This window comes from Ursus arctos, unplaced genomic scaffold (genome assembly GCF_023065955.2).
Source record: "Ursus arctos isolate Adak ecotype North America unplaced genomic scaffold, UrsArc2.0 scaffold_19, whole genome shotgun sequence".
Taxonomy (NCBI): domain Eukaryota; kingdom Metazoa; phylum Chordata; class Mammalia; order Carnivora; family Ursidae; genus Ursus; species Ursus arctos.
In genome coordinates this window covers 45,462,773-45,489,672 of record NW_026622863.1, presented here as the reverse complement: position 1 = coordinate 45,489,672, position 26,900 = coordinate 45,462,773, and the positions used below count along the sequence as shown (strand labels likewise).

Here is a 26,900-nt window from a genome sequence, read left to right as displayed (position 1 = left end):
CAAGAACAAGGATGCACCAATTCTGCCTTCCAGATATTCTCAGTCCCTCATAATGCAACGGCACCCTCTGAGAAAACTGGCCAAAAGCCATCCTTGCGGTGCAATGATCCCTCACCAGCCCCTACTTGTTCCACCACCTGTCACCACTACCCTTCTTTCAGGAAGGCATTCCAGGTTCAAGGGCATTGCCTGCTAAGATACCTCCAGCCAGCCAGAGGCCAATAGAAAGCTGGCTCTGGGACCATGTGAGATGCTAAACGTCCTGGCTTCTGTAGTCCCTGTCACCTTTGGGCTCCCTGTTGCCGTGGGAGAGTTGCTAAGAGCTGTCTCAAGGCAGATTTATGACACACCCGCCCCCACCAACTACGCGGGAAAAAAGTGACAAGAAACAGAGCAGCCTCCCTTTAAAGAGGGACGGCAGGATGGAAGGCAGACACAGCCAGGACCATGGCACTGTCAGCCCTCCTGCTTCTCACTGTCCTCGTTGGCCTCTTGCTACTCTGGGGTTACCCAGCCTCCCGGGGCCGCCTCCCTCCAGGACCTTGGCCTCTGCCCTTCCTGGGGAACATTTTGCAAATAGACCACCAGGGCTTTCTCAAGACCTTCCAGATGGTGAGATGGGGAGGGGAAAGAGGGTGGAAAGCAGGAGGTGAGTGGACAGGTGGCAAGGCCGTTGGGGTTCAAACTGTGGTTGGGACTTCGCAGGCCAGCTTGGGCATTGTCTTCTTCCAGCCTCCATCTGCCATCTGGCCCAATATGTGCATGAGAGAAGCTTCTGGAATTCCTATAAGAAGGAATGCAAGGAAGGTAGACTGGAGGGAGAAATTATGATGATAGACGTGAGGCTTTGAGCTGTGTCCAGGAGCAGTTGAGAGGGAGAGTACTAGAGGTCACGTGTGAGGAGTCTCCATTATTTTTTTTAAAGATTTTATTTATTTATTTGAGAGAGAGAGAGAGAGAGCAAGAGCAAGCAGGAGCCAGGGGAGGGGCAGAGGGAGAGGGAGAAGTAGAACACCTGCTGAGCAAGGAGCCCGATGTGGGGCTCGATCCCAGGACCCCGGATCATGACCTGAGCTGAAAGCAGATGCTTAACTGACTGAGCCACCCAGGCACCCCAAATCTGTCATTTTTAAAATTCCAAGCTGGGAGAGTCTTGGAAAAGCTGAGAGAGGAGAACATTTGAGGCAAGGGCATATGAGGGAGGCTTGGACGAGGCCACAGAGTTCGGGTCTCCCTTCTTCCTTGATAGGGATTCAGTGGGGACGGGTGGTGGCGGTTAGGCTAGGCTGAGGGTGTGAGCCAGGGGCAAGAGGGGAGACTCTTCTCTTGAGTGAGAGACTGAGAGTTGGACCCTGCCTCCACAGCTGCGGAAGAAATACGGAGACGTCTTCACAGTCTACCTGGGACCCCGGCCTGTTGTCATCCTGTGCGGGTACAAGGCAGTGAAAGAGGCTCTGGTGGGTCAGGCTGAGGCTTTCTCCGGCCGTGGGCACATCGCCATCATTGATCCCATCCTCAGGGGAAAAGGTGCGTGGGGCATGGGGGTGGGGAGTGGGGAAAAGATGAGGGGACCCCTCAGGTGTCCTCCCAACCTTTCCCTCCATGCCCCACCAATCAGGTGTGGTCTTCGCCAATGGAAAGTCTTGGAAGGCCCTTCGGCAATTCTCTCAGCTCACCATGAGGGACTTCGGGATGGGGAGGCAGAGCATTGAGAAGCAAATCCAGGAGGAGGCTCAGTGTCTGGTGGAGGAGCTGCGGAAATCCCGGGGTGAGCCCAGGGGCCGGGGCAGGGGGTGGACGGGCAGGCAGGGAGTAGGTGAGATGGGGACAGAAGGACCCAGAAACAGAGACCGAGAGATGCAGAGACAAGTTCAGGGAAAGGGAGAAGGAGACAGAGACAGAAAAAGAGAAAGAGAGTGAAGAAAACAGGGACGGAGAGAGGAAAAGGCAGAGCAGATGGACAGAGAAAGCAAGTCAGAGGGAAAACCCAGGACACTGACAAAGATAGATCCAGAAGCAGAAAGTATAAGGAAATGACTTAGAAAGAAAAGGGTAAAGAGAGGCATAGAGTCAGGGGAGACACAAAGTGACAGCAAGGCCAAGGAGAGGGCCATGAAGACAGGGACACGGAAAGAGAGAAGACAGAGAAGGGGCTGACTCTCAAACAGAGTCAGAGACAAGACCAGAGAAGGACACAGGTGCACCAAGAAAGCCAGATCCAGACAGAGCCCAAGAAAACCACGGGACGCAGAGCCCGAGATGTCCAGAAAAAGGCGTGATAAGAGACCCAGCGAAAGTCAGGCTGGCCAAGGGAAAGAGAAAGAAACCAACCAACCAAGCTGAGATGGCATCAGTCAGGTCAGAGCCTCCCAGAAGGACCATGTAGGGCCCCACTGTGACAGAACTCCTATTCACAGGGGCCTATCTGGATCCCAGCTTCTTCTTTCACTCCGCCATGGCTAACATCATCTGTACTATCATCCTTGGCCAGCGCTTTAATTACCAGGACCCCAGATTCCTACACCTGCTACATTTAATGAATGATCTCTCCGATATTACCAGCTCTTTCTACGGCCAGGTGAAGCCAAAGTTTCCATGGTGGGCCAGGAATTGTGGTGGGTGGACCCTGGGCAAAAATCAGATGCTTTTTGTCCTAACACTGGTGTAAGAAGGCATCAAAAGGTAAGGAGTCAGACTGGAGGGAAGAAATAGGCCTCAGGAAAGGGAGGCCTATGAGAGAAGAAATCCCAGTAGAGGAAAGTATGATGGGGGCAGAGGGCATCTCTTCACGCACCACTGAGTGTGTGTATCTGTGTGCATGTTTGCTCAACTGGGAGGCACATTCCCCAAGACCAGGGGGTGAATTAAGCCCTTCAGATATTGCTGTGCTATGCAGGGTACAACTTCAACCCTGCAGCACCAGCCCAGAGAGAACAGACTCTGGGACCTCCTTGCTTCCCTGTAGATGTTTGAACTCCTCTCCGGCATCCTGAAACACTTTCCTGGCATCCACACTCGCTTGTACAGCAAAATTCAAGAAATGGAAGATTTTGTCGTTGAGAGCATCGAGAGGCACTGGGAAATGCTGGACCCCAGCGCCCCGAAGGACTTCATTGATTCCTTCCTGGTCCGCATGGACAAGGCAAGGGCCGAGCTGGATGGGGGGGTGGGGTGGGAAACAGAGTGATGGGCACACTACTGACACTGAACTAATATATTTGGGTATGATGCGTGTGATTTTTAAACGCTGAAATACTTCCGTACGGATTGGTAAGAAAGCCACTAGTCCACCCTCCCTTCCCACCTCCCAGTCCTTCCTCAGCTTCCCCAGGCTCTCCTGGAACGCATGTTATGAAGTAGCAGCTAAAAGACCTCGCTACCACCTGCCCCACACAGGGGGTCTTCGAGACCCTCCTCTACCTCCTCCCATTCTAATTAGTCAAAGGCCCGTGTCTGTTCTGATTGGTCAGAGGCCCGTGTCTGTTCTGATTGGTCAGAGGCTTGTGTCTGTTCTGATTGGCCAGAGGCTTGTGTCTGTTCTGATTGGCCAGAGGCTTGTGTCTGTTCTGGTTGGTCAGAGGCTTGTGTCTGTTCTGATTGGTCAGAGGCTTGTGTCCGTTCTGATTGGTCTAGTAAGCGCCTTGCTGGTAGTTAAATATTCAGTATCACCCCTGGATGGAGAACTGCAAGGAAAGCAAGACACCCAAAGACAGGATAACAGCAACCAAAAAATATTAATCCCTAACATTTATTGAGTACTTACAAACATATATCAAAACAACCCCAGATGATGACTAAGGCATAGAGAGGTTAAGCTCCTTACCCAAAGACTCCCAACTAGCCAATGGTAGGACTGTAATTTGAACCTTGGCAATTTGGCTCCAAAGCCCAGCCTCCTGCCACATTGTTGGCCTTGAATAGAGAAAAAAGGAAATACCAAGAGGAAAAAAAAAAGAAAAAGAAAAAAGAAAAAAGAAAAAATAAAAAAGAAAGAACTGGCTGAGAGTAACATGGAAGTGGGCAGGGAGAAAAGACCCAAAAGTTGAGAATCTTCGCAAGGGGAGATGTTAAGGATTGTCTGTGGCTATCCCCAGGAGAGCTCTGATCCTGAGAGTGAGTTCCACTATAAGAACCTTGTCTACACGGTTTTCACGCTGTTTTTCGCCGGCACGGAGAGCTCCAGCAACACTCTCTTGCATGGGTTTCTACTCCTTCTTAAGAACCCTGGCGTTTTAGGTGAGCTGGGCTTATGGGCGGGGGCGGGGGCAGAAAGAGTTGAGGGTCTTGCAGCCCTGTAGAGACTGGTAGCTTATTACAAAGCTTTGCTGCTAACAAAGCGCTTTGAAGTTGACAGGGTAATTTACAGTTTACAAAATGTTTTTCATTCAGTGAAGCCCCTATGGTTTGAAAGGTGCTTTCATTCTTATAAAGTACATAAAGTGAGTTGTAAAATGCCTTATGGTTTAGGAAGCATGCTCCAGCCACAAGGAGTACCACTCACAAACCATTTTGCAGTCTACAAAAGCACATGGCTCTTAACACAACACTTTGAGGTTAACAAAGAACTTGACTCTTTGGAGTATATATTGCTGATTTACAACTAATTAAAAAGCCCCTGCATTGGTTCTCAGGCCGACAGTCTGCAGATCAGATTGCAGAAACTCTTATCTAATCAAATGCCCCTATTTTACAGGTAATCAATTTGAGGGCCAGAGTGGGGAAGTGGGTTATTCAAGATCACATAACAAGTCACTGGGACAAAAGGATATGACACCAGTCCCAGCCACACCCATTTTTAGTTAAAAAAAAAAAAAGAAAAAAGAAAAAGGTAGCCTTAAGTGTTAAATGAATTTCTACCCATTATCCTCTCATTGAGAAGGAACGATAACCCAACATCTTAGGAAAGAGTTCACAAGACGCCTCCCCACCCAGTCTGCAGGTCATCTTTCATGTGACTTTGTTGAGCCCACTGTTATTGGCATTCACTGGTGTTACCCTCTCCTTCCATACTTATCATTTTTAGAGAAAGTCCAGATGGAGATTGACAGAGTGATTGGCTCATACCACCTCCCAGCCCTTGAAGATCGGGCAAAAATGCCTTATACAGATGCTGTCATCCACGAAATTCAGAGATTGGGTGATGTCATCCCCCTTGGTATTCCCCGCTCTGTCATCAAGGACACTCACTTCCGGGGATATCATCTCCCTAAGGTGAGGCCACAGGATCTTGGTCTAGTCTTATGATTCATGTCTCTGGTTGATGGACCACAATGAGAATTTTTATTTCCAGATTTCTATGGGAGGGAGAGAGAATTTAGAAATGTAGAAAAGTCCTCTCCCTTCTGTTTTTTTTTTTAACCTTTATTAGATGTTGGATACACTGGGAAAAAACTATATACTATTGAAATATGTATTACAATAGAGCTGTCTTTTTTTTTTCAAGATTTTATTTATTTATTCGACAGAGATAGAGACAGCCAGCGAGAGAGGGAACACAAGCAGGGAGAGTGGGAGAGGAAGAAGCAGGCTCATAGTGGAAGAGCCTGACGTGGGGCTTGATCCCACAACGCCGGGATCACGCCCTGAGCCGAAGGCAGATGCTTAACCGCTGTGCCACCCAGGCGCCCCAGCAATAGAGCTGTCTTTTAAAAACAAAAAGCTATTTTGTCATCTCCCCTACCTTCTTCCTTCATGAGAAGACATTCAAAGTTTGGTGTTTCTCTTTCCATAATTTCTTTAAGTTTATATGGACATGTACCCCATATATACACACACACAGATAAGCTTATATTTTTTAAGGGTTTATTTATTTGCTTGAGAGAGAGAGAGAGCGAGCGCGTGCAAGGGGGGAAGAGCAGAGGGAGAGAGAGAGAGAGTCCTAAGCAGACTCTGGGCTGAGCACAGAACCTGATGTGGGGCTCGATTTCACGGCGCTGAGATCACGACCTGAGGTGAAACCAAGAGTCAGATGGTTAACTGACTGTGCCACCCAGGTGCCCCAATCCGGTTCATATTTTATCTATCACTTTGCAACCTGTGTGTCCAGTGTCAGGTCTCCTTCCCCTCCTGTCTTCAAGTGCATATCATCGCAATGTGCTGCGTATCTTTTATTGTGTGTTTGTGTGTGTGTGTCTTTTTTTTCATGCTATAACAATAGTATGCTGTCAGTGTATTTTCAAGTCAATATCTATAGTTCTAACTCACTTTTTCTGTGGTTGCACACGTTCCCAAGCATAGGTATACCTGGAGGTAATATTCACAATATCTAATCACCTAATGGGCACTAACCCATGAGAATACAGGCACACCTCGTTTTATTGCGTGTTGCTTTACTGCAATTTGCAGATATTGTGTTTTTACAGATAAAAGTTGTGGCAACTCTGCATCGAGCAAGTCTCTTGGTGTCATTTTTCCACCAGCATTTGCTCACCTCATGTCTCTGTGTCATATCTTAGTAGTTTTTGAAATATTTCAAACTTTTTCATTATTAATGAATTTGTTATTGTGATCTGTGATCCGTGGCTTTCTCAGATGGAATCTACTCTTGATGAACATATTAAGATTGTTAAAATGACAACAAAGGTTTTAGGATATCACATATTCTTATACTCATGTGCTTATATGATAAAGTAGTGGCAGAGTTTGAGAGGACTGATTCCAATTTTGAAAGAAGTTCTACTGTGGGTAAAACGCTATCCAACAGCATCACATGCTACAGAGAAACTGTTTGGAATGGAAGAGTCAATCAATGAGGCAAACTTCATTGTTGTCTTATTTTAAGACATTACCACAACCAGGGGCACCCAGGTGGCTTAGTCAGTAGAGCCTGTGACTCTTGATCTCAGGGTCATGAGTTCAAGCCCCATGCTGGGCATAGAGCTTATTTTAATTAAAAGAAGAAGAAGAAGAAGGAGAAGGAGAAGGAGAAGGAGAAGGAGAAGGAGAAGGAGAAGGAGAAGGAGAAGGAGAAGAAGAAGAAGAAGGAGAAGGAGAGGAAAGAAAGAAAAAGAAAGAAAGAAAGAAAGAAAGAAAGAAAGAAAGAAAGAAAGAAAGAAAGAAAGAAAGAAAGGGGCGCCTGGGTGGCACAGCGGTTGGGCGTCTGCCTTCGGCTCAGGGCGTGATCCCGGCGTTATGGGATCGAGCCCCACGTCAGGCTCCTCCACTATGAGCCTGCTTCTTCCTCTCCCACTCCCCCTGCTTGTGTTCTTTCTCTCGCTGGCTGTCTCTCTCTCTGTCAAATAAATAAATAAAAATCTTAAAAAAAAAAAAGAAAGAAAGAAAGAAAGAAGAAAGGAAGGAAGGAAGGAAAGAAGGGAGGGAGGGAGGAAGAAATTACCACAGTCACTCCCACCATTAGCAACCACCTCCCTGATCGGTCAGCAGCCATCAACATTGGGCAAGACCCTTCGTCAGCAAGATTATGACTTGCTGAAAGCCCAAATGATGGCTAGCACTTTTTTAGCAATAAAGTATTTTGAAATTAATTAATTTTAATTATTAAACTTTTTTCCAGACAGAATGCTATTGCATACCTAATAGCCCACAGCATAGTATAAGCATAACTTCTGTATGCATTGACAAATCAAAAAATTCATTTGATCCACTTTATTGCACCACCCACTTTAATGCAGTAGGCTGGGAGCACACGTGCAATATGTCTGAAGTATGCTGGTAGATCCTGGCTCTTGTTTTTGAGTTAGATCCTTGGAGGCTTCTGCTGAGCCAAACGTGGATTATGGAGAAGTCCAAAGGATCTTGGGGAAGAGGGGACGGGGTAGTTGGTGGGGATACCTGGAAGGCTTGAGACACAACTATTAACCAAATGGGACAAAATTATTCAAAATATCAGCCACCAACTGTAGACCTGTACAATGGATGATGCTGATTATTAATCAATTGTGGATGTACCCTAGCTGATTCAGCCACTCCTTGTTCACGCCCATTTGGGTACTCTTGGCTTTGACACTTTCGTAGGACACTACTGTGTATCCCATCCTGAGCTCTGTCCTCCACGATCCATGCCACTTTGAGAAGCCAGAAGCCTTCCACCCTGGCCACTTCCTGGATGCAGAGGGCAACTTCAGGACACAGGGAGCCTTTATCCCATTCTCCCTAGGTAAGCTGGGTCCTTCCTCACCTTTTGAGAGCTCCTGCTCACCACCTCCCCTTTGTGTGACTTTCTCCCTTTGTCCAACCCCAAACACTGTGTAAAGATTTTTGAAAAGATGAGGATTCTGAAGGAAGGGAAAAGCAAGAAATCCACAGAGACAGAGATGGTGTGGGGAGAAGGAAAAGGAGGGAGTATAATGGGGAAGAGAGAGACTAAGTCAATGATGGAGATGAAGGGAGAAACAAAGACACACATACCCTCACATTCTCACACAAAGAACAGACAAATGAATGATCCATCATTGAGCATCTGTGGTGTGCCTAGAATTGAGAAAGGCATTTGAGCTTTTCTTTCAAAATAAAAAGAACTTTATAGTTTATTTCTAATTTTTATACAAGCAAGGAGACAATAAAATTGAAATTGAAAATCACCTGTAATTCACTACCAAAATCAGACTGGTTTAAAAAAAAAAGTCTAATAGGTGTTATTAACTGATTCACGACTTGGGAAGCATCCCATCTAGCAAGTAGAGAGGAGCTCCAAAACCCGGACATGTTAACATCACAGAGGATGTCCTTCCAAATTTTTTGTTAAATATATGCACACACAAAGGTAGGTGATGGGTAGATAGATAGATAATAGGTAGGCAGATAAAGGAAAGGTAAGAAGAAAAAAGAGAACAGTAGGGAAGGGAAAAGAGGAAAGGGAATTGCTTTATTTCTTTTTAGCCAGTTGTTAAAATCCAAGCCTCAGACTAGAATGAGGCCCAGGATGCAATTAGGACAAAAAAATATGAGGAATATTCACTCGCTGTTATAGTTGTACAAGCGCCTTGATTCACCTATCAATTAATTCAACTTTTAGTCACTGACTTGAAATTTATCATATGCTAACATTTTACATCTCCTTAGGTCTATTCCTGGCTTACTTACACTGACCCATACCCACATTGATTCACTGATGGGTCTTCTCTAGTTATCCCACACTGTTTGGACTATTATACTTGTATAATAAGTTCTATTATTTTACAGGGTCTAGTCCCCCTCCATTACTCTTCTTTCTCCGATAGTTACATGGTTCTTGTAACATGTTTTGTTTTTCTTCCGGGAAATACTTTAGAATTTTTTTTCAAGGTCTCAAAAAATCCCACTGGAATTTTACAGAGTAAATTTGGATAGCTTTGACAACTTGAGAAACTTGAGATATCCCAGACAAAACTAGAGAGTGTGTCCACTGAATCAACTCTTGTATGACCTGGTGGCATCTTGGAATTTTGCTTTCTTAATTAAGTTCTGCATGTTTCTTGCTAAATTTATTTCTAAGAAACACGGGAGGAGATGGTGGCTATTGTTCATAGAGCCTCTTTGTCTTCCTCAGCTCAGGCTTCCATAACAAAATGACATAGACGGGGGGGACTTAACCAGCTAACATATTTTCTCACGGTTCTGGAGGCTGGAAGTCTGAGATCTATGGTTGGGTTCTGGTGAAGCCTCTCTTCTTGGCTTGCGGCAGGAGAGTGAGCTCTGGTGTCTCTTCCTCTTTTCTCAAGGACACTAATCCCATCATACAGGCCCCACCCTTGTGACCTCACTGAAACAGAGGTTCCTCTGGAAGTCCTCTTCTCCAAATACCATCACACTGGGAGGTAGGGCTTCAACATATGAATGGGGGGGGTTGGGATTCAGCCCATAGCATTCTTTTAACATAGTATTTTAAATTGTTCTAATTAGTACATCAGAAATCCAGTGGGCTTTTTTAGGCAGGATATTTTTGTCAAAACTGGACAATTTCCTTATATTACTTTTAGTGAGAACAGTTTTTCATTTATTCTCTTAGGTTTTCCAGGTAATTGGTGTTAACATCTGCACATGATACTATTTTGATGTAATTTTCTCTTACGTTAAATCCGTATGTTGTCCTGTTTTCCCTAATGTCATGGGCTAATGCTTCCAGAATCATGTTAAATAATAGTAGCAATAGTGAGCGATCTTGTCTAATTCTTAACTTTAAGAAGGAATATTTTCTTTTTCTCTATTAAGCTTATTGCTGCCTATGGCCCTTTCCAGATATTTTTGGTTATTCTATCATATCTCTTTCTCAATTTTTAAATCCCATTAAGGAAAGACCCTTTTCTCCTCTGTTTTACATCAGATTCTTCATTTATAAAGATTTATTTATTGAAAAGAAAGAGAGTGCATGCTTGCCTGAGGAGGCTGAGGGGTAGAGAGAGGGGAAGAGAGAGAATCTCAAGCAGACTCCGTGCTGAGCACAGAGCCTGACTGAGGCTCGATCACAGGACCCTGAGATCACGACCTGAGCCGAAATCAAGGGTTGGACGCCTAACTGACTGAGCCACCCAGGTGCCCCCCCATATTTAAACATTTTAATCAGGATTTGGTTTGGGTATTCTTAAATATCTTTTCAGCTCCTGTCATGATGGTCAAGTTGTTTTTCTCCTTTGATCTGTTTAAAAACTAGTAGATGGCTTAGTGTTGAATCACGCGGTCCCATAGAGCTGGAATGAGAGAGGCAAGGCAGGACATGTGAGGCTGTGATAAACAACCTGAATATCCCAGCTTAAGGCCAACAGGTTAATTTCACGCTCAGGCAACATGCCGACCCCAGGCCATCACAGTCCTGTAGAGGTGGGGGCAATTGGAGCCTATCCTGACATGCGTGAACATCAGCAACACCTATCAATTCAGCCCTCATTTCACTGGACAAAGCAATCCCTATCCAAACCCAACACGCAGAGATGTTTCATGCACCCAAAAACGGGCCATGGCTATTTGTGAACGATCATTCACTTTACCACACTGTGAAAGGCAGCTTTCTGGGCTCCCGCCCTCTCCCACTGAGGGTGTGGGCCATCAGGACTCAGGACACACTGTGGCCCAGCCCAGAGACATGTTTCCTGCCCACCCTTAGTGATGCCAGTAGACACAAGCCTGTGCTGAAGTCAGGAGGACACTGAGGGCTCCATCTGGATGGGACACTTTTGTGGTGGTTGACCCCATTCTGCAGGGAGATAGGAGAGGCAGGGGTGCGATTCTGAATGTTTTTTAAGCATGATGGGGCCCACCGACCAATTGGAACTGCCACTGGTTGGGGTGTGGGGACTGGGTCTGGGAGGCTTATGCTGTAAGTGCTGATTGTGGGTAGGTCTGGGGACTTGGAGGAGGCCAAGGTGACCAGAAGAGTGGGACACTCAGAAGCTTGGAGCAGCGGCTGGACATTGAGGGTTCAGAAGTAGTTCTGTGTTTTAATAGCCTGTTCAGTACTGGGGCCCGCCTACTGCATATTGGCCCAGGCCCAGGACCTCAGAGGCTTCAGCTCCCCTCTACCTCTCTCTCAAGATTTCTCATATCCAGGGCACACTAGCAAGATTTTTCCCACTATTTGCACATTTTCTCCAAAAACTGGCTGAGCTGAGAATATACTTAACCAGAGATACACAGAGAAAGATAAAGAACTACTAACAGGCAAGGACTGTGGGTCAAGAGAGATAGAGGAGGGCACAGTATAGGACAGGCTGAGAAGAGGTGGGACCAGAAAGAAACAGGAATGCACACACTGCTGTTGCTGGTATTGAGGACAAGAATAGAACTACCTCACATGTAAATCTACATAAACGAGCATGCAAATGTCCTGGGAGAATGGGAGTAGGGCAGCCGAGTGCTCCTGAGGGCTCCCCCAATGACACATCCCCCCCATCACGTCCTCAGGAAGACGCCTCTGTCTGGGTGAGAGCCTGGCCCGCTCTGAGCTCTTCCTGATCTTGACCTCGGTGCTGCAGAACTTCACCTTGGGATCTCCCAAGGCCCTGGAAGACATTGACATCACGTCCCGGAGGAACGGGCTGCTGAAAATGCCCCCCGAGTTCCAGCTCTGCTTCCTGCCCCGCCAGGGAGTGGGACCAGGGATGCAGATCCCCTAAGATCCCTTCCCTCTAGCCCCCACCTCTGCCCACAGGGCATCTGTGGAGGTGTTCTGACTCCTCCCTGCTCACTCTCTCCTGGGGAAAGTCCCTTCTGTAGTCTCTCCTTTGTCCAGCCTGCTGTCTTTGCTGTTCATCCCCAGATGGCCTGCACTGTTGATGGAGGGTAAAACCTTGGGCTTCAGGGCCAAGAATTACCTTCAGCAACTTGGCATCATCAACATCCATAGCACAGTTGGGGAGACTGAGGCCCACACCTATACCCAACCACCCCCCAACCCTCCAGTTCCTTCCTGGAGTTCAAAAGACCACTTCAGCCCTCAGCCTCTGTACTGTGTGACTTTAAAACATCTCTCATATTTCTCTGATCTTATCCATGAAAACCAGTGAGGTAAAAATAAAGTTCCGCTCTTTCTGGACCCAATGGCTATCTGTGCTGCCATGCTCTTTTTTTTTTTTTTCTGAGCTAAAATTCACATAACATAAAATTAACCACTAACCATCTTAAGTATACAATTCAGTGGCATTTAGTACAATCACAGTATCATGCAACCATTGTCTTTGTCCAGCGTCTGATCATTTTCATCCCCACAAAGGAAACTCTGTACTTTTGAGGGCCGAATAATATTCTGCCGAATGGAAACACCACATCTGGTTTATCCCTTCATCTGGTAACTGGCATGTGGGTTGTTGACATCTTTTGGCTCTTGTGAACGGTGCCACTGTGGACATTTGCATGCAGGGTGGCCCTCTCCATTGGGAATGGAAAGCTGGTGTTCAGTTTCTGCCTTCAGCCTGAGGCTCTGGAAGGACAGGGCCAGCCTTCCCTCCCAGACAGTCCTCACAGGCGGCATTGAAGATTAAATGAGACAGTACGGACAGAGTGGCTAGAACAGGGCTTGGCACCAAGTGAGTACCATTGAAGTGTCTGACAATAAATAAATCCTGGGACGCCTGGGAGGCTTAGTCGTTAAGCGTCTGCCTTTGGCTCAGGTCGTGATCCCAGGGTCCTGGGGTCGAGCCCCACACTGGGCTCCCTGCTCAGCGGGAAGCCTGTTTCTCCCTCTGCCTGCCTCTCTCCCTGCTTGTGCTCTCTCGCACTCTCTCTCTCTGGTAAATAAATAAATAAATAAATAAATAAATAAATAAATAAATAAAATCTTTTAAAAAAGTAAATAAATCCCCCAGAAGGTGAAGTCACTGTCCTGAAGGCAGAGCCTGACATACCAGAGCCCAGTGACTCCCAAGGCTTAGCTCTTGACACTGGGGTGCCGTGGAGAGGGGGTGCTGTCCCATCAGCCCCGTGCTTTGGTTTTCCTCCTGTCCCATGCTGAGGGGCCACTCAAGGCATGTCGGGAGTGAGAGTATTTCACGGAAAAGGGTGGGAGGGGTAGCTAGCTCCTATGCCCGAGAGGATGGATGTGGGGACAGGGGGTCCCAGTCACCCAGTCAGCTCCCCTTCCCTGTTCCATCCTCTCTGTCTCAACCCGAGGCAGGTGCTTCATCTCAGTGCTCAGAAGAAGGGAGACTGGGGTCTGGGGTGGGTGAGGGGTTTACTGCATCTCAGGTTATGGTCTTTAGACAGTCTGAGCTACACCTTCACAGCTGAGGGATGGGTCATGGTTGACATCACACGTGGAGCTAACCAGTGTTCCTTCCCTTCCCTATTGGGGCCATGGACAGTAAGATTCAGGCTCAACTGGGGCAAGCGGCCAGAAGGAAGCTGTGGAAGCTACACTCCAACTTGTTATTTATTTATTTTTAAAGATTTTATTTATTTATTTGTCACAGAAAGAGAGAGAGCACAAGCAGACAGAGGGAGAAGCACACTCCCTGCTGAGCAAGGAGCCCGATGCGGGACTCGATCCCAGGACCCTGGGATCATGACCTGAGCCAAAGGCAGATCCTTAACCAACTGAGCCACCCAGGCATCCCTATACTCTAACTTTAGGAGGAAAACAGGGCATTGGTCTTTCCTTCAAGGGTTCTGGCCAGTGGCTGAGCTGTGTGGGATTGAAGTTGCTCAAGAGCAGCTGATGGAAGAAGAGTCCAGGGATCCTCCAGCAGGGATGAGATTGGGTTGCTGGCACTAGTCTCACGGGGAATCAGTGAGTGGAGGGTGGAGCAGAGAGAGCCAGGTAGAAACTAAGGCCTTTTAGGACCTTGCCTTGGAAGTCCGGCAGTGTTACTTCCTCTGCATTCCATGGGCCAAGGCAGCTAGGAATTCCACCCAGATTCCAGAGGAGAGAAGAGATGACATTGCATAGCCAACATATCACTTACTTAACAAACAGGTGACCATGAACAAACATGCACCTATTTACAAATTACTGTTTAGTGTGCTTGGTACTTTACACTGTGTAAGAGACTTTGCCTCTTGTCAATAATTTGTTTTAAAGCACGGAGCAGTTTATTTATCTTTCCAAAATATAAAGTGTTTTGCAGTTTAAGAGGACTTTATAATTACAAAGGAATTTGACATGTACAGATCGTTTTGCATTTAAAAATATTATTTGCCTTCTAAAGGGATAAAGAAAGGGGGGTAATCAGAAGGGGGAATGAAACATAAGAGACTATGGACTATGAGAAACAAACTGAGGGCCTCAGAGGGGAGGGGGGTGGGGGAATGGGATAGGCTGGTGATGGGTAGTAAGGAGGGCACGTATTGCATGGTGCACTGGGTGTTATACACAACTAATGAATCGTTGAGCCTTACATCGGAAACCGGGGATGTACTGTGTAGTGACTAACATAATATAATAAAAAATGAAAAATAAATAAATAAATAAATAAATATAAAAGGAAAAAAATATTATTTGCCTTCTGCAAAACTCTTTGAGGTATACAGAACTCCTTGTTGTTTACAGAACATTTTGTAGTTTTTAAGTAGCTTGACATTTACAAAGCACTTTACCATTTACAAAGATTCCAGACGGCACATGGGATAGAGTATTTGTAAACACTGTGTGTGATTTGTACAGCATTTTGTTACATAAAAATTTTTCTGTTTACAAAAGATCTTAGCAGAGTGTCAGGGTGCATTGTAATAAAGTGATTTTTCCATTTACAAAATGCATATTTATTATTTCCTTTGTAACATTCACAGAGAAGTTCCCATTCGCAGAGGGCTTTATTTCTACCTAAAGAACAAGTCTAAATAGAACAGCACTTGCTGAAGGCTTAAACGTTTCCAAAGCAGTTGGGGAGCAGTTGACAAGCCCTCCAGCTTTCATCTGATACTAAGGTGGGGATTATGTAGCAAACCAGGGAGATGTCCCTGACCTACTGGAACTGACATCAAGTAGGGGAGAAAATAAATAAACAAAATCATGGCAGACAGTGATAAGCGCTATGAAGAGAGCTCAGAACTGGCGAAGATAGGAAACAAATAGGAAGGGGTGGGGAGCTAATTTAGAGCAAATGTTTTCAGTCACAGAACACTGCAAAAGACACCCCCCAACAACTGGCCATCTACAAAGTGCTTTCCTGTTTACAAAGCACTTTTGAAGTCATCGTCACACTTGACTCCTCAGATACCTCTGGGAGATGAGTAAATATCATAAACTAGTCTTGATCCTAGAGGATGTTCTCTAGACCAACCCTGTATCTCAGACATTAGGATCTAAGGACGGAGGTGGTTATCCAGTATCTCAAAAGAGATCAGTAGGGTGGGCAAAACTTGGAATCCAGGATTCCAGACTCTTCATGACTTCCCCCGCTCCATCACAACACATGTTTACAAAAATGAGCTGAAATTAAAAATCAAAGGAATGTCCATGTAGGGCTTTTATTCATACAACACTTGATTTCACTAAACAGTGGCTATCTGAGACCTGGCTTTTGATCTTATTGGTTAGAGTATGGAATGGACACGCACTCAACCATTTGGTACCAATTTTTCCAGACTCACCAGTCCTTCTAAGGCTTTCTTGGAAGGCCGCTCCTTGTCAGTGAGGTTCCCCAAGACTTACTTCATCAAGGAGAAGTACAGGAAGAGGTTTACGAGGTGATTGGCCTGCTCACCCACAAACATTTGATGACCTAGAAAAAATGTCTGAACTAAAGCTGTTCCTTGTGAGATCCAGAGACCCTGTAACATCCCCCTTGTTGAAGTGCTTTGCCATCCCAGTAAGTCTCAGTTTTAGCAATAAGTCACCCCCATGACAAGACTAACTCGGGCCAGGAAAGCTTGGAATGAGGGTCTTTATCCTGAGAGACTCTGTTGTTCACTGACGTGCACCGAAGCTTTTCTCCCAGGCTTTCTTTGGAAGGAGACTGTGTAACTCTCCTAGGATCGCTCAACCCCAGGATACACTCTACCTTGACCTCAGTCCTTTATGGTTTCACTGTTGTGAGAAGTTAAACATCTTCTCTCTTAGCCTAGATGAGGAAGAGACATTAGAGGAGGATCTGGTCTTTATTCCCGTCTCTTGAGGTAAGCAGATCACCTCTACCCTCCACTCATAGGGACTTGGTGTTGGGACTGACCTCTCCTACTGGACCAGGGAGAGGCACTGGGCCTTTGTTCCCTATTTTTTTCCCTTATGGGACACAAATGGACAAATTTTACATATAAGAAAGAGATGAAATATGATTTAAAAAATATATATCTAGTAGTTGTTCCTGATTCCTGAGACTTTGTTAGTCTAACGAGATGACTCCTGGGCCCTGAGATAAGATGGTGGCTGGTCAACCAGAATGACCAACTATATGATTAGGGAATTGGAACTTCAAGCTAGTCTGACTTCTGGGAGGGAGGAGATGGCTGGAGACTGAGTTCAATCAAATGACCAATGATTTAATCAATCACTCCTGTATAATGAAACCCAGGCAAAAATTGGTTTATCATCACCTGGGTGATGAATATACTGGTGTGCTGGGAGGGTGCCCATATTCTGCAAGGAGAGGGCACGGAATTTCTGCATCCCTTTGCTTTATTTGTGCTTTCCTCATTTGGCTGTTCTTGAGTTGTGTCCTTTAGAGTAAAACTAGTCCTAAGTATAGTGCTTTCCTGGGGCACCTGGGTGGCTCGGTCGTTAAGCGTCTGCCTTCAGCTTAGGGCATGATCCCAGGGTCCTGGGCTCCAGCCCCGCATTGGGCTCCCTGCTCACTGGGAAGCCTGTTTCTTCCTCTCCCACTGTGCCTGCTTGTGTTCCCTCTCTCACTGGCTGTGTCTCCCTCTTTCAAATAGATAAATAAAATCTTTAAAAAAAAAGTATAGTGCTTTCCTGAGTTCTGTGAATTGTTCTGGTGAATTAGTCAATTAATGAGAAGGTTGTAGGAACCCCTGAATTTGTAGCCAGTTAGGCAGAAGCGTGGGTGGCCTCGGGATACCCGAAACTTGCAGGTAGCATCTAAAGTGGGAGCAGTCTTGTGGGATGGAGCCCTTAAATCTGTGAAATCTGACCCTAACCCTAACCCCAGGCAGTTAGTGTCAGAATGGAATTGGATTGCAGAACACATTGTTGGTGTCAGAGAATGGATGACAAGACAGACACAGGAGCAAAGGGAGTGTGTGAGGAAAAGAATTGGGGAAAGAGGACAGAGAGGAGGAGAGGCAAAGGAAAGGGAGGGCAAGACTAGAAGGAGGGGGAATAGTGGGTAATAGTGTGACAAAGATACACAGGAAGATGGTGAATGAATGAATGAATGAGTGAATGAATGAAATGAACTTTTATGTGCCAGACAATGTAGTAGGTGTGTTCATATGGTTTGAGAGTGTATATCTATCTATCTATCTATCTATCTATCTATCTATCTATCTATCTATCATCTATCTGATTGTGTGTGTATTTATATATATATAAATGTATATATATATATGTATGTATCTATAAATGCCAGAAAATCTTTTTTTTTAAGACCTTAATCCAACTGAAAGTCTGGAGTCCCTCAGTCCTTTTGGAGCTCAGGCTGATGGGGGAGCAGCTACTTGAGGCATGCTCCCCTGCTTCAGATGATAGCCGCATAAGAAGCTACCCAACCTGGGTCGCCTGGGTGGCTCAGTTGGTTATGCGTGTGCCTTCCGCTCAGGTCAGGATCCTGCAGTCCAAAGATTGAGCCACACATGGGGCTCCCTACTCACCAGGGAGTCTGCTTATCCCTCCGGGAATACTCGTGGGCACGTGTGTGCGCTCTCTCTCTCAAATAAATAAATAAAATCGTAAAAAAAAGAAAAAGGAAAAAGAAGCTAACCAACCTGAAAAAAAAAAGCACCTGCTTGCATTCCATTGGTTAAAGCAAGTCACGTGATCAAGTCCAACATCAGTGGGGCTGGGCTATATATTCTTCCCCAAATGGAAGGAATTGCAGAGGTACTTGGCAAAGGACGTGGGTGTATAGGTTTGCAACAGAGGAGTGAAAATTTGGGAACTACTTCGTCTCTTTCAGAGAGTAAGGCTCTTTCCTTACCCAGCCACCATAGAGCCAGAGGGCAAGCACCTAAACTAATCTAATCTATATTCATCAAGTGCTCGTTCCTTGGACTTTGAGTCTCCAGTGATTGACAAGGAAGGATAGAATATTTGGAGGTTAGCCATCAGCACCTGTGGATTCCATGACTCATTTACAGCCTTCCAAGCCCTCTTTCTCTGCTCAGGATAGCAGAGTCAAGCCTATCACCTGTACTAAGAGCTTCTGCCTCTTCTTGCCTCTAGAGCGACTCTTCTCCAAGGGCCCACACTTTCCACCAGTTCCGCCTGTACATTACTTAGAGTATCCATTCTTCCTAAGTCATCCAGTAGTTTATTTTTTTAAATCCATACATTCAAACATTCATTTAAGCCGTCAGCAACATGAGTTCTGCCAGAGTCCATCTTTGTAGACCCCTTCCCCTCAGGTCTTTCTTGCTACAACAGTTTTAGGGACCCTGGAGGATTCAGTACTCAGGAAAGAGTCCAGAAGATACTTGGAAAAGTGTTACAGAAGGGAAGACACCGGAGTCTTAGTATTTGCCTCTGAGAAAAGGGCTGGTTGGTTCCTTCTGCATAAGTTTCCACAATTTATATCATGGGACCCTGTTCCCTCACCCAAAGTTTCCACATCTGCACCAAAAGAGGGCAGCTTTCTAGAGGCTGAATGGGTGGTCAATGAGATTGACAAAAATCTGGCCAGAGGAACATTTTGAAATTATTCCCCGCCCCTAGTCTTTCCCAAAGGGATGTGTTAGGCAGTCATATAATTTTTACTATATTACTTCACCTTCTTGGCCACAGTGGTTTGGACTAAGGATGATCTTCTGACACGGTGAGAGGACAAGGAAACAATCCATGGGTTATATCAACCAAATTCTCTTTTTTGACACTATGAACCCAAAGTCACTTTGCTTGAGTAAGGCACAATGCCAGGGAAAGCCAGAGACACATTCATTCTATAGTTTGTGAGTTCACATTAAAAGCCATTTACAAAGGGGCGCCTGGGTGGGCTCAGTCGGTTACGTGTCTGACTCTTGGTTTTGGCTCAGGTCGTGATCTCAGGGTCATGAGATTGAGCTCCATGTCAGGCTCCGTGCTCAGTGGGGAATCTGCTTGAGATTCTTTCTCCTTCCCACTCCCTCCTCCTCTGCTCCTCCCCTCATTTACACGTGCATGCACTCTCTCTTTCTTTCTCAGATAAACAAATAAATAAATTCTTTAAAAGCCATTTAGAAGAAGTTGATCTACGGAAAGGGGAATAAGTAGGCATGTTGAGTGAAGCAAAATAGGCTATGAGTCCCCAGAGAGAGAGACTGAGATACAGCCTTAATTCCCATAATGGGTTCCATGAAAGTACTTTCTGTATTTTCACCTGCATTTCCTTAACTGGCGTAATTAAAAGGGAGAGTATTCTAGATGGGTCTTGCTTCATCAGCAGCCCAATCAGACCCTTCATCCACCAGACTCAAATAGAGACAAGTCGGGAAGTCCGACCTATACTCAAGAGAAGGGGCATCAGACTCCAGTTCCGACTGGAGGAGTGTCGAAGTGTTCAGAGGCATTTCTAAAAACCAACATGAAGTTGAAAAGGTTTGGGAGGGAAAAGGAGGTCGCGGGCCGCTGTTCGTGGTGCTGAGGAGTGGTGGCCTCTCTGCCAGCTCCAGGAGGAAGAGTGTGGCTCTTCCTCCTGGAGCTGAAGAAATGGGGAGACTTCCACAAACCTCCAAGGCGTCTGATGCTGCAGAGGAAGGAATTCTATGGAAAGAGAAGGAAGGGCGCCTGAACAGAGGGAGAAACAAACGCACAAAAGCTGTGGAGGTGGCAGCTTCACAGAGAGCCAGGAAGAAGTAGAGCTTCACGTTGACACCATCTTCCAATAATTGCTCCTATTAAGAGATAACGTATTTTTTCTCACTGGGGGTGAAGCTCTTGTGCCACTGTTTTGGTACAATGTGTATCTATCGTTTGTTTCGGCTCTCCCAGCTCCCATTCCCCCTTCTTCAGGACTTAGCTCCGGGTATCTCCCCATCCCTACTGGATGAAATATCTATTTGGGGGCTGATCAAGTTGCCCGTGCAAGTTCCCCTGGGCCACATGACCCACACGACCCCATCAAGTACTCCTCCCTGGACTTTGGATTTTGAGTGGTCGAGTGATTCAAACAGGAGAACCCAGACTCCTGACCATGGCTTCTAGACCTAGCCAGAGTCATCTTCTACTGCATCCCACATCAGGCACCACACTCCAGTCCCACTGGCCTCTCTGTTTCCTGAACCCCAGATGCCCTTTCAGGCTGAGAGCTGCTGCACCTGCTGTTTCTTTGCCTGCAATTCTCTTTCCTCTTTATTTCTCAGCTGGCTTCTCTTTCATCCTCCAGACCTCTGCATAAATGCTCCTCATAAGATTGAATCAACGTATTTAAAGTAGCCCTCCAATTAAATTACTTTTCATTTCCTCACTCTGTTTTATTTTCTTGGTTACGCTCACTAGCCAACACCTTGTTTCTGTGGTGCTTTGTTTATTGTTTACTTCCTCTACACTATGATGTCACTCCCTACGGCATCTGCAGGGCCTGGCCCATAGTAAGAGCATATGGTTTTTTCCCCTTTGATCTATTAATGTGATGGCTTACGTTGATACATTTCTTAATATTGAAACATCTCCTAATTTTAATTTTTTTTACTCGTTATTTTTTTAGAGAGGGAGAGGGGAGGCGCAGAGGGAGAGGGACAGAGAGAATCTTAAGCAGGTTCCATGCCCAGCATGGGACTCGATCTCATGACCCTGAGATCATGACCTGAACTGAAATCAAGAGTTGGACACTTCACCGACTGAGCCACCCGTGTGCCCCATAAACCACATTTCTTTCTTTCTTTCTTTCTTTCTTTCTTTCTTTCTTTCTTTCTTTCTTTCTTTCTTTCTTTCTTTCTTTCTATGATTTTATTTATTTAGGGCAACCCCGTCGGGTTCTCTCCTCCTTGGGAGCTTTGTACTATCACTTTGCTATCACTCAAAACCTATCAAACCTTGCTTTGCTGCCCACCAAAAAAAAAATATATATATATATATAAATATATATATATATATAATATATATATATATAAATATATATATATATTTGAGGCAGAGAGAGCACAAGCAGGGGGCAAAGGGAGACGGAGAAGCAGACTCCCCGCTGAACAAGGAGCCTGATATGGGACTCAATCCCAGGACCCTGGGATCATGACCTGAGCCGAAGGCAGATGCATAACTGACTAAGCCACCCAGGAGCCTGTAAGTCACGCTTCTTAACTAAACAAATAGGAGGGACGCCATCTATGCCATGCTGGAGGCTGGGGGATGCAGCCGGAGGAGGCATTGCCACAGCTGTACCTGAACACCCCCTGGGAGTGAACCCAGGGGAGAATCCTGTTCTCTTTCTGCCTGGCTTCTGGAATAAAAACTGACATCTTTAGGGGAAAACCCTTGGATTCCTCGACAATTTGGGAAGGAGAGGTAAATACTGGATTCTTGCTAATATAGGCATGTAGGTCTCAAGTGATTAACTAGCATACAAAGATGGTGTACTGTGTATGTTTTGCCCAAATTAAGCCATTGACGCCCTAACCACCAATGTGATGGTATTGGGAGATGGGGCCTTTGGGAGGAAACTAGGTAGTTTTTTTTTTTTAAGATTTTATTTATTTATTTGGCAGAGAAAGAGAAAGAGCACAGGCAGGGGGAACAGCAAGCAGAGGGAAAGGGAGAAGCAGGCTCCCCACTGAGCAGGGAGTCCAACGTGGGGCTTGATCCCAGGACCCTGGGATTATGACCTGAGCTTTAGGCAGACCCTTGACTGAGCCACCCAGGCATCCCTGGAAATTAGGTTTAGTTGAGGTCATGCGGGTGGAGCCCCCAGGGTGAGATTTGTGCACTTATAAGAAGAGGAAGTAGAACACCTGGGTGGCACAGTGAGTCAAGGGTCGACTCTTGGTTTTGGCTCAGGTCATGATCTCAGGGTCGTGAGATTGAGCCCCAGGTCGGGCTCTATGCTCAGTGCGGAGTCTAGTTAAAGACCCTCCCTCTCCTTCGGCCTCTCCTCCCCATGTGCACACTCTTTCTCTCTAAAATATATAAATGAGGGGCGCCGGGGTGGCGCAGTCGTTAAGCGTCTGCCTTCAGCTCAGGGTATGATCGCGGCGTTATGGGATCGAGCCCCACATCAGGCTCCTCTGCTAGGAGCCTGCTTCTTCCTCTCCCACTCCCCCTGCTTGTGTTCCCTCTCTCGTTGGCTGTCTCTATGTCTGTCAAATAAAAAAATAAAATCTTAAAAAAAAATAAAATATGCAAATGAAATTTTTTTTTTAAGAAGAGGAAGAGATAGCAGGCGCCATGTATCCTCTCTCGCCATGTGACGATAGAGGGAGAAGGCAGCCATCTGAAAGCCAGAAGTTGCTCATTGAGAAATGAATCTGCCAGCACCTCGAGCTTGGACTTTCCATACCCCAGAACTGTGATAAATAAATGTTTAACCCAAACGGTCTGTGGTTTTGTTGTGATGGCAGCGGAGCTGACTACAGTGGGCACCAGGCTCATACCCTAACCTGGTGAAGTAGGCCAGGCCACTGTGGTTTCGCTGTACCCACTGGGCATGTTTGTCTGCATGGTGATGGTCGAGTTTCCACCTGTATCCTAGCTACCCAGTTTACCTAGTCTCCCATGTTTCCTCTTTACTGTGGCTTTACAGTTTACACGGCTTAGCTTATGAAAACAGAAGAACACAGAAGAGATATCCTTGGCAAGCTCTCCTGGGCTCACCTGCATCCACTTGGGCCATCACGGTCCAGGCCAAGGAAAACTGGAGGCATCTGAAGAATCTCAGAGGTCTTAGAAGCTCCCGACATGGTTCCATTTCTGACTCCCTCTCCAGGTTCTGCCTATGGTTCTCTCCGTGGTGTATGAAGTGGACGTGGCACACAGCAGCATGAAAGACACGTGACAGATGGCCAGCAGGTGGTAGGCGTGTCCTGAATGTACTTCTTAACGCATCCACAACGTTGGGTGCTGTCCCAGAGGAACACGCTGTTCACTTCTGTCTACTTAGATGACTGTCTTCATACAGTTCATGGCTGTTGCAAGTTGAGTTCTTTGGGAAGCAGACTCCGATACGGAGTTTTATGTGTAGGGTATTTATTAGGGAGTGTTACTGGGATCAGCCAACAACTGTAGAAGGGAGAGAAGGAAGCAGGAGTGGGTGGAGGGAGACGTTGAGCTCTGTTGAAGATACAGCACCAGCCTTGGCCAACTCCATGGGTGTGTGGAGCAAACACAGACTGTTAGAATTGCCCAGCATCCCCATTATTCACTGAGGTGGGCTGTCCTAGGAAGGGCATGACCTCGGGTGAGGTGAGAATATGAAGCAGACTCTGCACTGAGCACAGAGTCCGATGTGGGGCTCGATCTCACAACTGTGTGATCATGACCTGAACCGAAACCAAGAGTTAGACGCTTGACCGATTGAGCCACCCAGGTGGCCCGCCTCTCTAATTTTTATAGAAAGTTTGATTCAACATACGTTTTCAGCAAAAAGGCAATATACAGGAGAGATTGCTGTAGACTGCTGCTATAGACACAAACACGATGCTGGAAAAGGAGGTAAAACAAATGGGATTTACTGATTCTATTTTCCTGCACTTGAACCTAGACAGGCAGTCAGCATTAGCTCCAAAGGAAAGGAAAACAAAGCAGAGACTGAAATAACAACATAGAAACGAATATCAGCATCAATGAGATCACTTGCCAACTCACCCAATGTAATAATTTGAAAATTATTGGGGCCTTGAAAATAGATGCTCAAACCAAAGCTTTCCCATGAATGTTTGCAGCAGCTCTATGCACAATAGGCAAGAAGTGGACACAACCCAAACAGCCATCGACAACAAACCGTGGTCTATCTGTACAATGGAATAGCATTCATCCGTGAAAAGGCACAAAATTCTGATTCATGCCACAACACTGAAATGTGTCAAAAGCCTTGAAAATATGTCAAGTAAAAGAAGCCAGTCACAGAAGACCATATATCATAGTTGACCCTTGAACCACGTGGGGGTGAGGGGCACCAATCCATATATAACTTTGACTTCCCCCAAACTTAACTACTAATATTTACTGTTGACCAGAAGTCTTAGCGATAACATAAACAGTTGATTAACACATATTTGGTGAGTTATATGCAGTATATATTGTATTCTTACAGTAAAGGAAGCTAGAGAAAAGAAAATCTTATTACGAAAATTACAAGGAAGAGAAAATACATTTGCAGCACTGTATCGTATTTATTGGGAAAAAAATCCACATGTAAGTTGGGCTTGCAGTCCAAACCTGTTGTTCAATGATCAACTGTATATGCTTTCATTTACACGAAATGTCCAGAGTAGACAAATTCATAGAGACAGACCTTAGACTAGTGGTTGCCAGGGGTTGGGGAAGGGACTGGGGAGCCGCCGCCTGATGGGTTTGGGATTTCCACTTGGGGTGGTGAAACTATTCTGGAACTAGGTGGTGATAATGGTAGCACAGTAGTGTGACTATAGTTAACGTCACTGAATTGTACATTTTTGAGTGGGTACAATGGTAAACTTTGTGTTATGTGCATTTTGCCAAAATAAAAAAATAAAATGATACTAAAAACTTATTGGGTCCTATGATATCCAGCACTTCTCCCCCCGCGGCCCCTGCCAGCCTCTCCCTTCTGCGGCCTCACGGTCGTTCCCCGCCCCCCGCCCCAGACCCAATGGCCCTTTCACTTGGGGGAAGGCAAACCCCAGAGAAGGATGTCGGGTATGGGACTTCTAAACATCAGGGCACAGCAAAGACGGTGGTGCTTCCTTGGGGAAATCCTGGCATCCCCAACCCAGCCGCCCCAGCCTCCCAGCCTCCCCAGCCTCCTTCCCGCCGCCCGGGCCTGCTGTTGCAGCCCTCCTCCTGCAGGGGGCGCACCAGCCTGGGGTTAACCGCTGTGTAGCGAGCTCACCAGGCCCCAGGCCCGAGGTCCTCCCGCTTGAGCTGCGGTCCCGCGCACCCCGCCACTCCTGATTCCGCTCTCTTCCTGGCGGGGCCAGATCTGTGTGTGGCTGGGGAAGGGGCCAGCCTCGGCCAGTATTGGCCGTTGTTTTGTTTCTAAAGGAAACAGTGTCAGCAGCATGAGCCAGAACTGAGATTATGAAATCAGAGGTCCTGCCTTGTCGGGAATGGGCGTGAGGAGGGGGGAGAAGTGCAGGAGGGATGGGGAGGGGTGCGGAGATATGAGGGGGGTGCGTGGGAGCAGGGAAGAGGAGCAGGGGAGGAGGAAAAGAGAGGGTCAGCTGCCTTCACCCCTGCCCACCTCTCCAGCCTCAGGCCTCCTCACCTCTCCCTAGGAACGTTCCAGTAGCCTGTTGTCTGTTTTTAAGTTGTCTGTCCCTTAGTATTTATTGTGAAGCAGCGGGGACACAGCAAAGACAGACAGCCGGGGTTCGTGCCCTCACAGAGCACACAGTCGGATGGGAGAGACAAACCTGCCCGCAAGAGCAGAGGGGTAGGGGCTGGGATGGTCGGCACGGGCAGAGGGGTTGGGCCCAGATGGTGAGATGTGCGGGGGTTTGGACACCCAGCCTCTCTCTGTTCCTCAGTGCCCTCCTGTCTCCTGTACCCCCTCCCTCCTGTCACTGTCCATCTCCTTCCTCCCCTGGTTTCCTCGGAGGTATGTCCTGAGCTGAGTGGCAGTTCGCTCCCATCCTCCCCAAGCACGCCTCTCTCAGCCGGGAAATGTGAGGCTGGGATGAGAGTCCATGAGTGTGTGTCGGCAGGAGCGACACCTGGAGAGAGGGCCAACAGCTTGGGGAACAGCTGTCTCTCCCACCAGGGACACTGGGAGGGAGGCTCTGGGCTGCCCAGGTCACTGCTGTGTTCCCAGCACCCAGAACTGTAATATTCTGGTGAAGTCTAAGGAAGGAAGTTTCCCTCCCAAAAGTATTTCCAGTCTGGCATTCTTTACTCTGTTAATTCACCGTATTTTGGGATCTGGTTTCTTTCTTTCTTTCTTTCTTTCTTTCTTTCTTTCTTTCTTTCTTTCTTTCTTTCTTTCTTTCTTTCTTTCTTTCTTTTAAAAAGATTTTATTTCTTTGACAGAGAGAGACAGCCAGCGAGAGAGGGAACACAAGCAGGGAGAGTGGGAGAGGAAGAAGCAGGCTCCCAGCGGAGGAGCCTGATGTGGGGCTCGATCCCAGAGCACCAGGATCACGCCCTGAGCCAAAGGCAGACGCTTAACGACTGTACCACCCAGGCACCCCTGGGATCTGGTTCTTAACCTTTGTTCTAGTGTGTGTGTGTGTGTGTGTGTGTGTGTGTGTGTGTTTCTTTTTTTTGTTTTGTTTTGTTTTGTTTTTTAGCGTCTGTATCTGTGCCTGAATTCGAATCATCC

General features: G+C 46.5%; 1 protein-coding gene across 2 annotated transcripts; it reads left to right on the top strand.

Annotated features, from left to right (window-relative positions):
* The first annotated feature begins 412 nt into the window (after positions 1–412).
* LOC113243547 (cytochrome P450 2B4-like) lies at positions 413–25,131 on the top strand. 2 transcript variants are annotated; one of them, XM_057314412.1, is made up of 9 exons: positions 413–612; positions 1,365–1,527; positions 1,619–1,768; positions 2,418–2,578; positions 2,966–3,142; positions 4,095–4,236; positions 5,024–5,211; positions 7,975–8,116; positions 23,370–25,131. In XM_057314412.1, exons 1-9 carry the CDS (start codon positions 448–450, stop codon positions 23,399–23,401), a joined length of 1,320 nt encoding a protein of 439 aa, XP_057170395.1. In that variant the 5' UTR covers positions 413–447; the 3' UTR covers positions 23,402–25,131. The 2 variants fall into 2 exon arrangements, with proteins under 2 accessions (XP_057170395.1, XP_026338031.3); XM_026482246.4 differs by lacking the exon at positions 23,370–25,131 and adding an exon at positions 11,836–12,471 and having other exon boundaries at positions 448–612.
* The last annotated feature ends 1,769 nt before the right edge of the window (positions 25,132–26,900 follow it).

Coding starts and splice junctions, on each gene's coding strand:
- LOC113243547 (XM_026482246.4), top strand. CDS start 448: ATGGCACTGTCAGCCCTCCTGCTTCTCACTGTCCTCGTTGGCCTCTTG. Junction 1,528..1,618: donor TCCCATCCTCAGGGGAAAAG/GTGCGTGGGGCA, acceptor CCCACCAATCAG/GTGTGGTCTTCGCCAATGGA. Junction 2,579..2,965: donor CCAGCTCTTTCTACGGCCAG/GTGAAGCCAAAG, acceptor GCTTCCCTGTAG/ATGTTTGAACTCCTCTCCGG.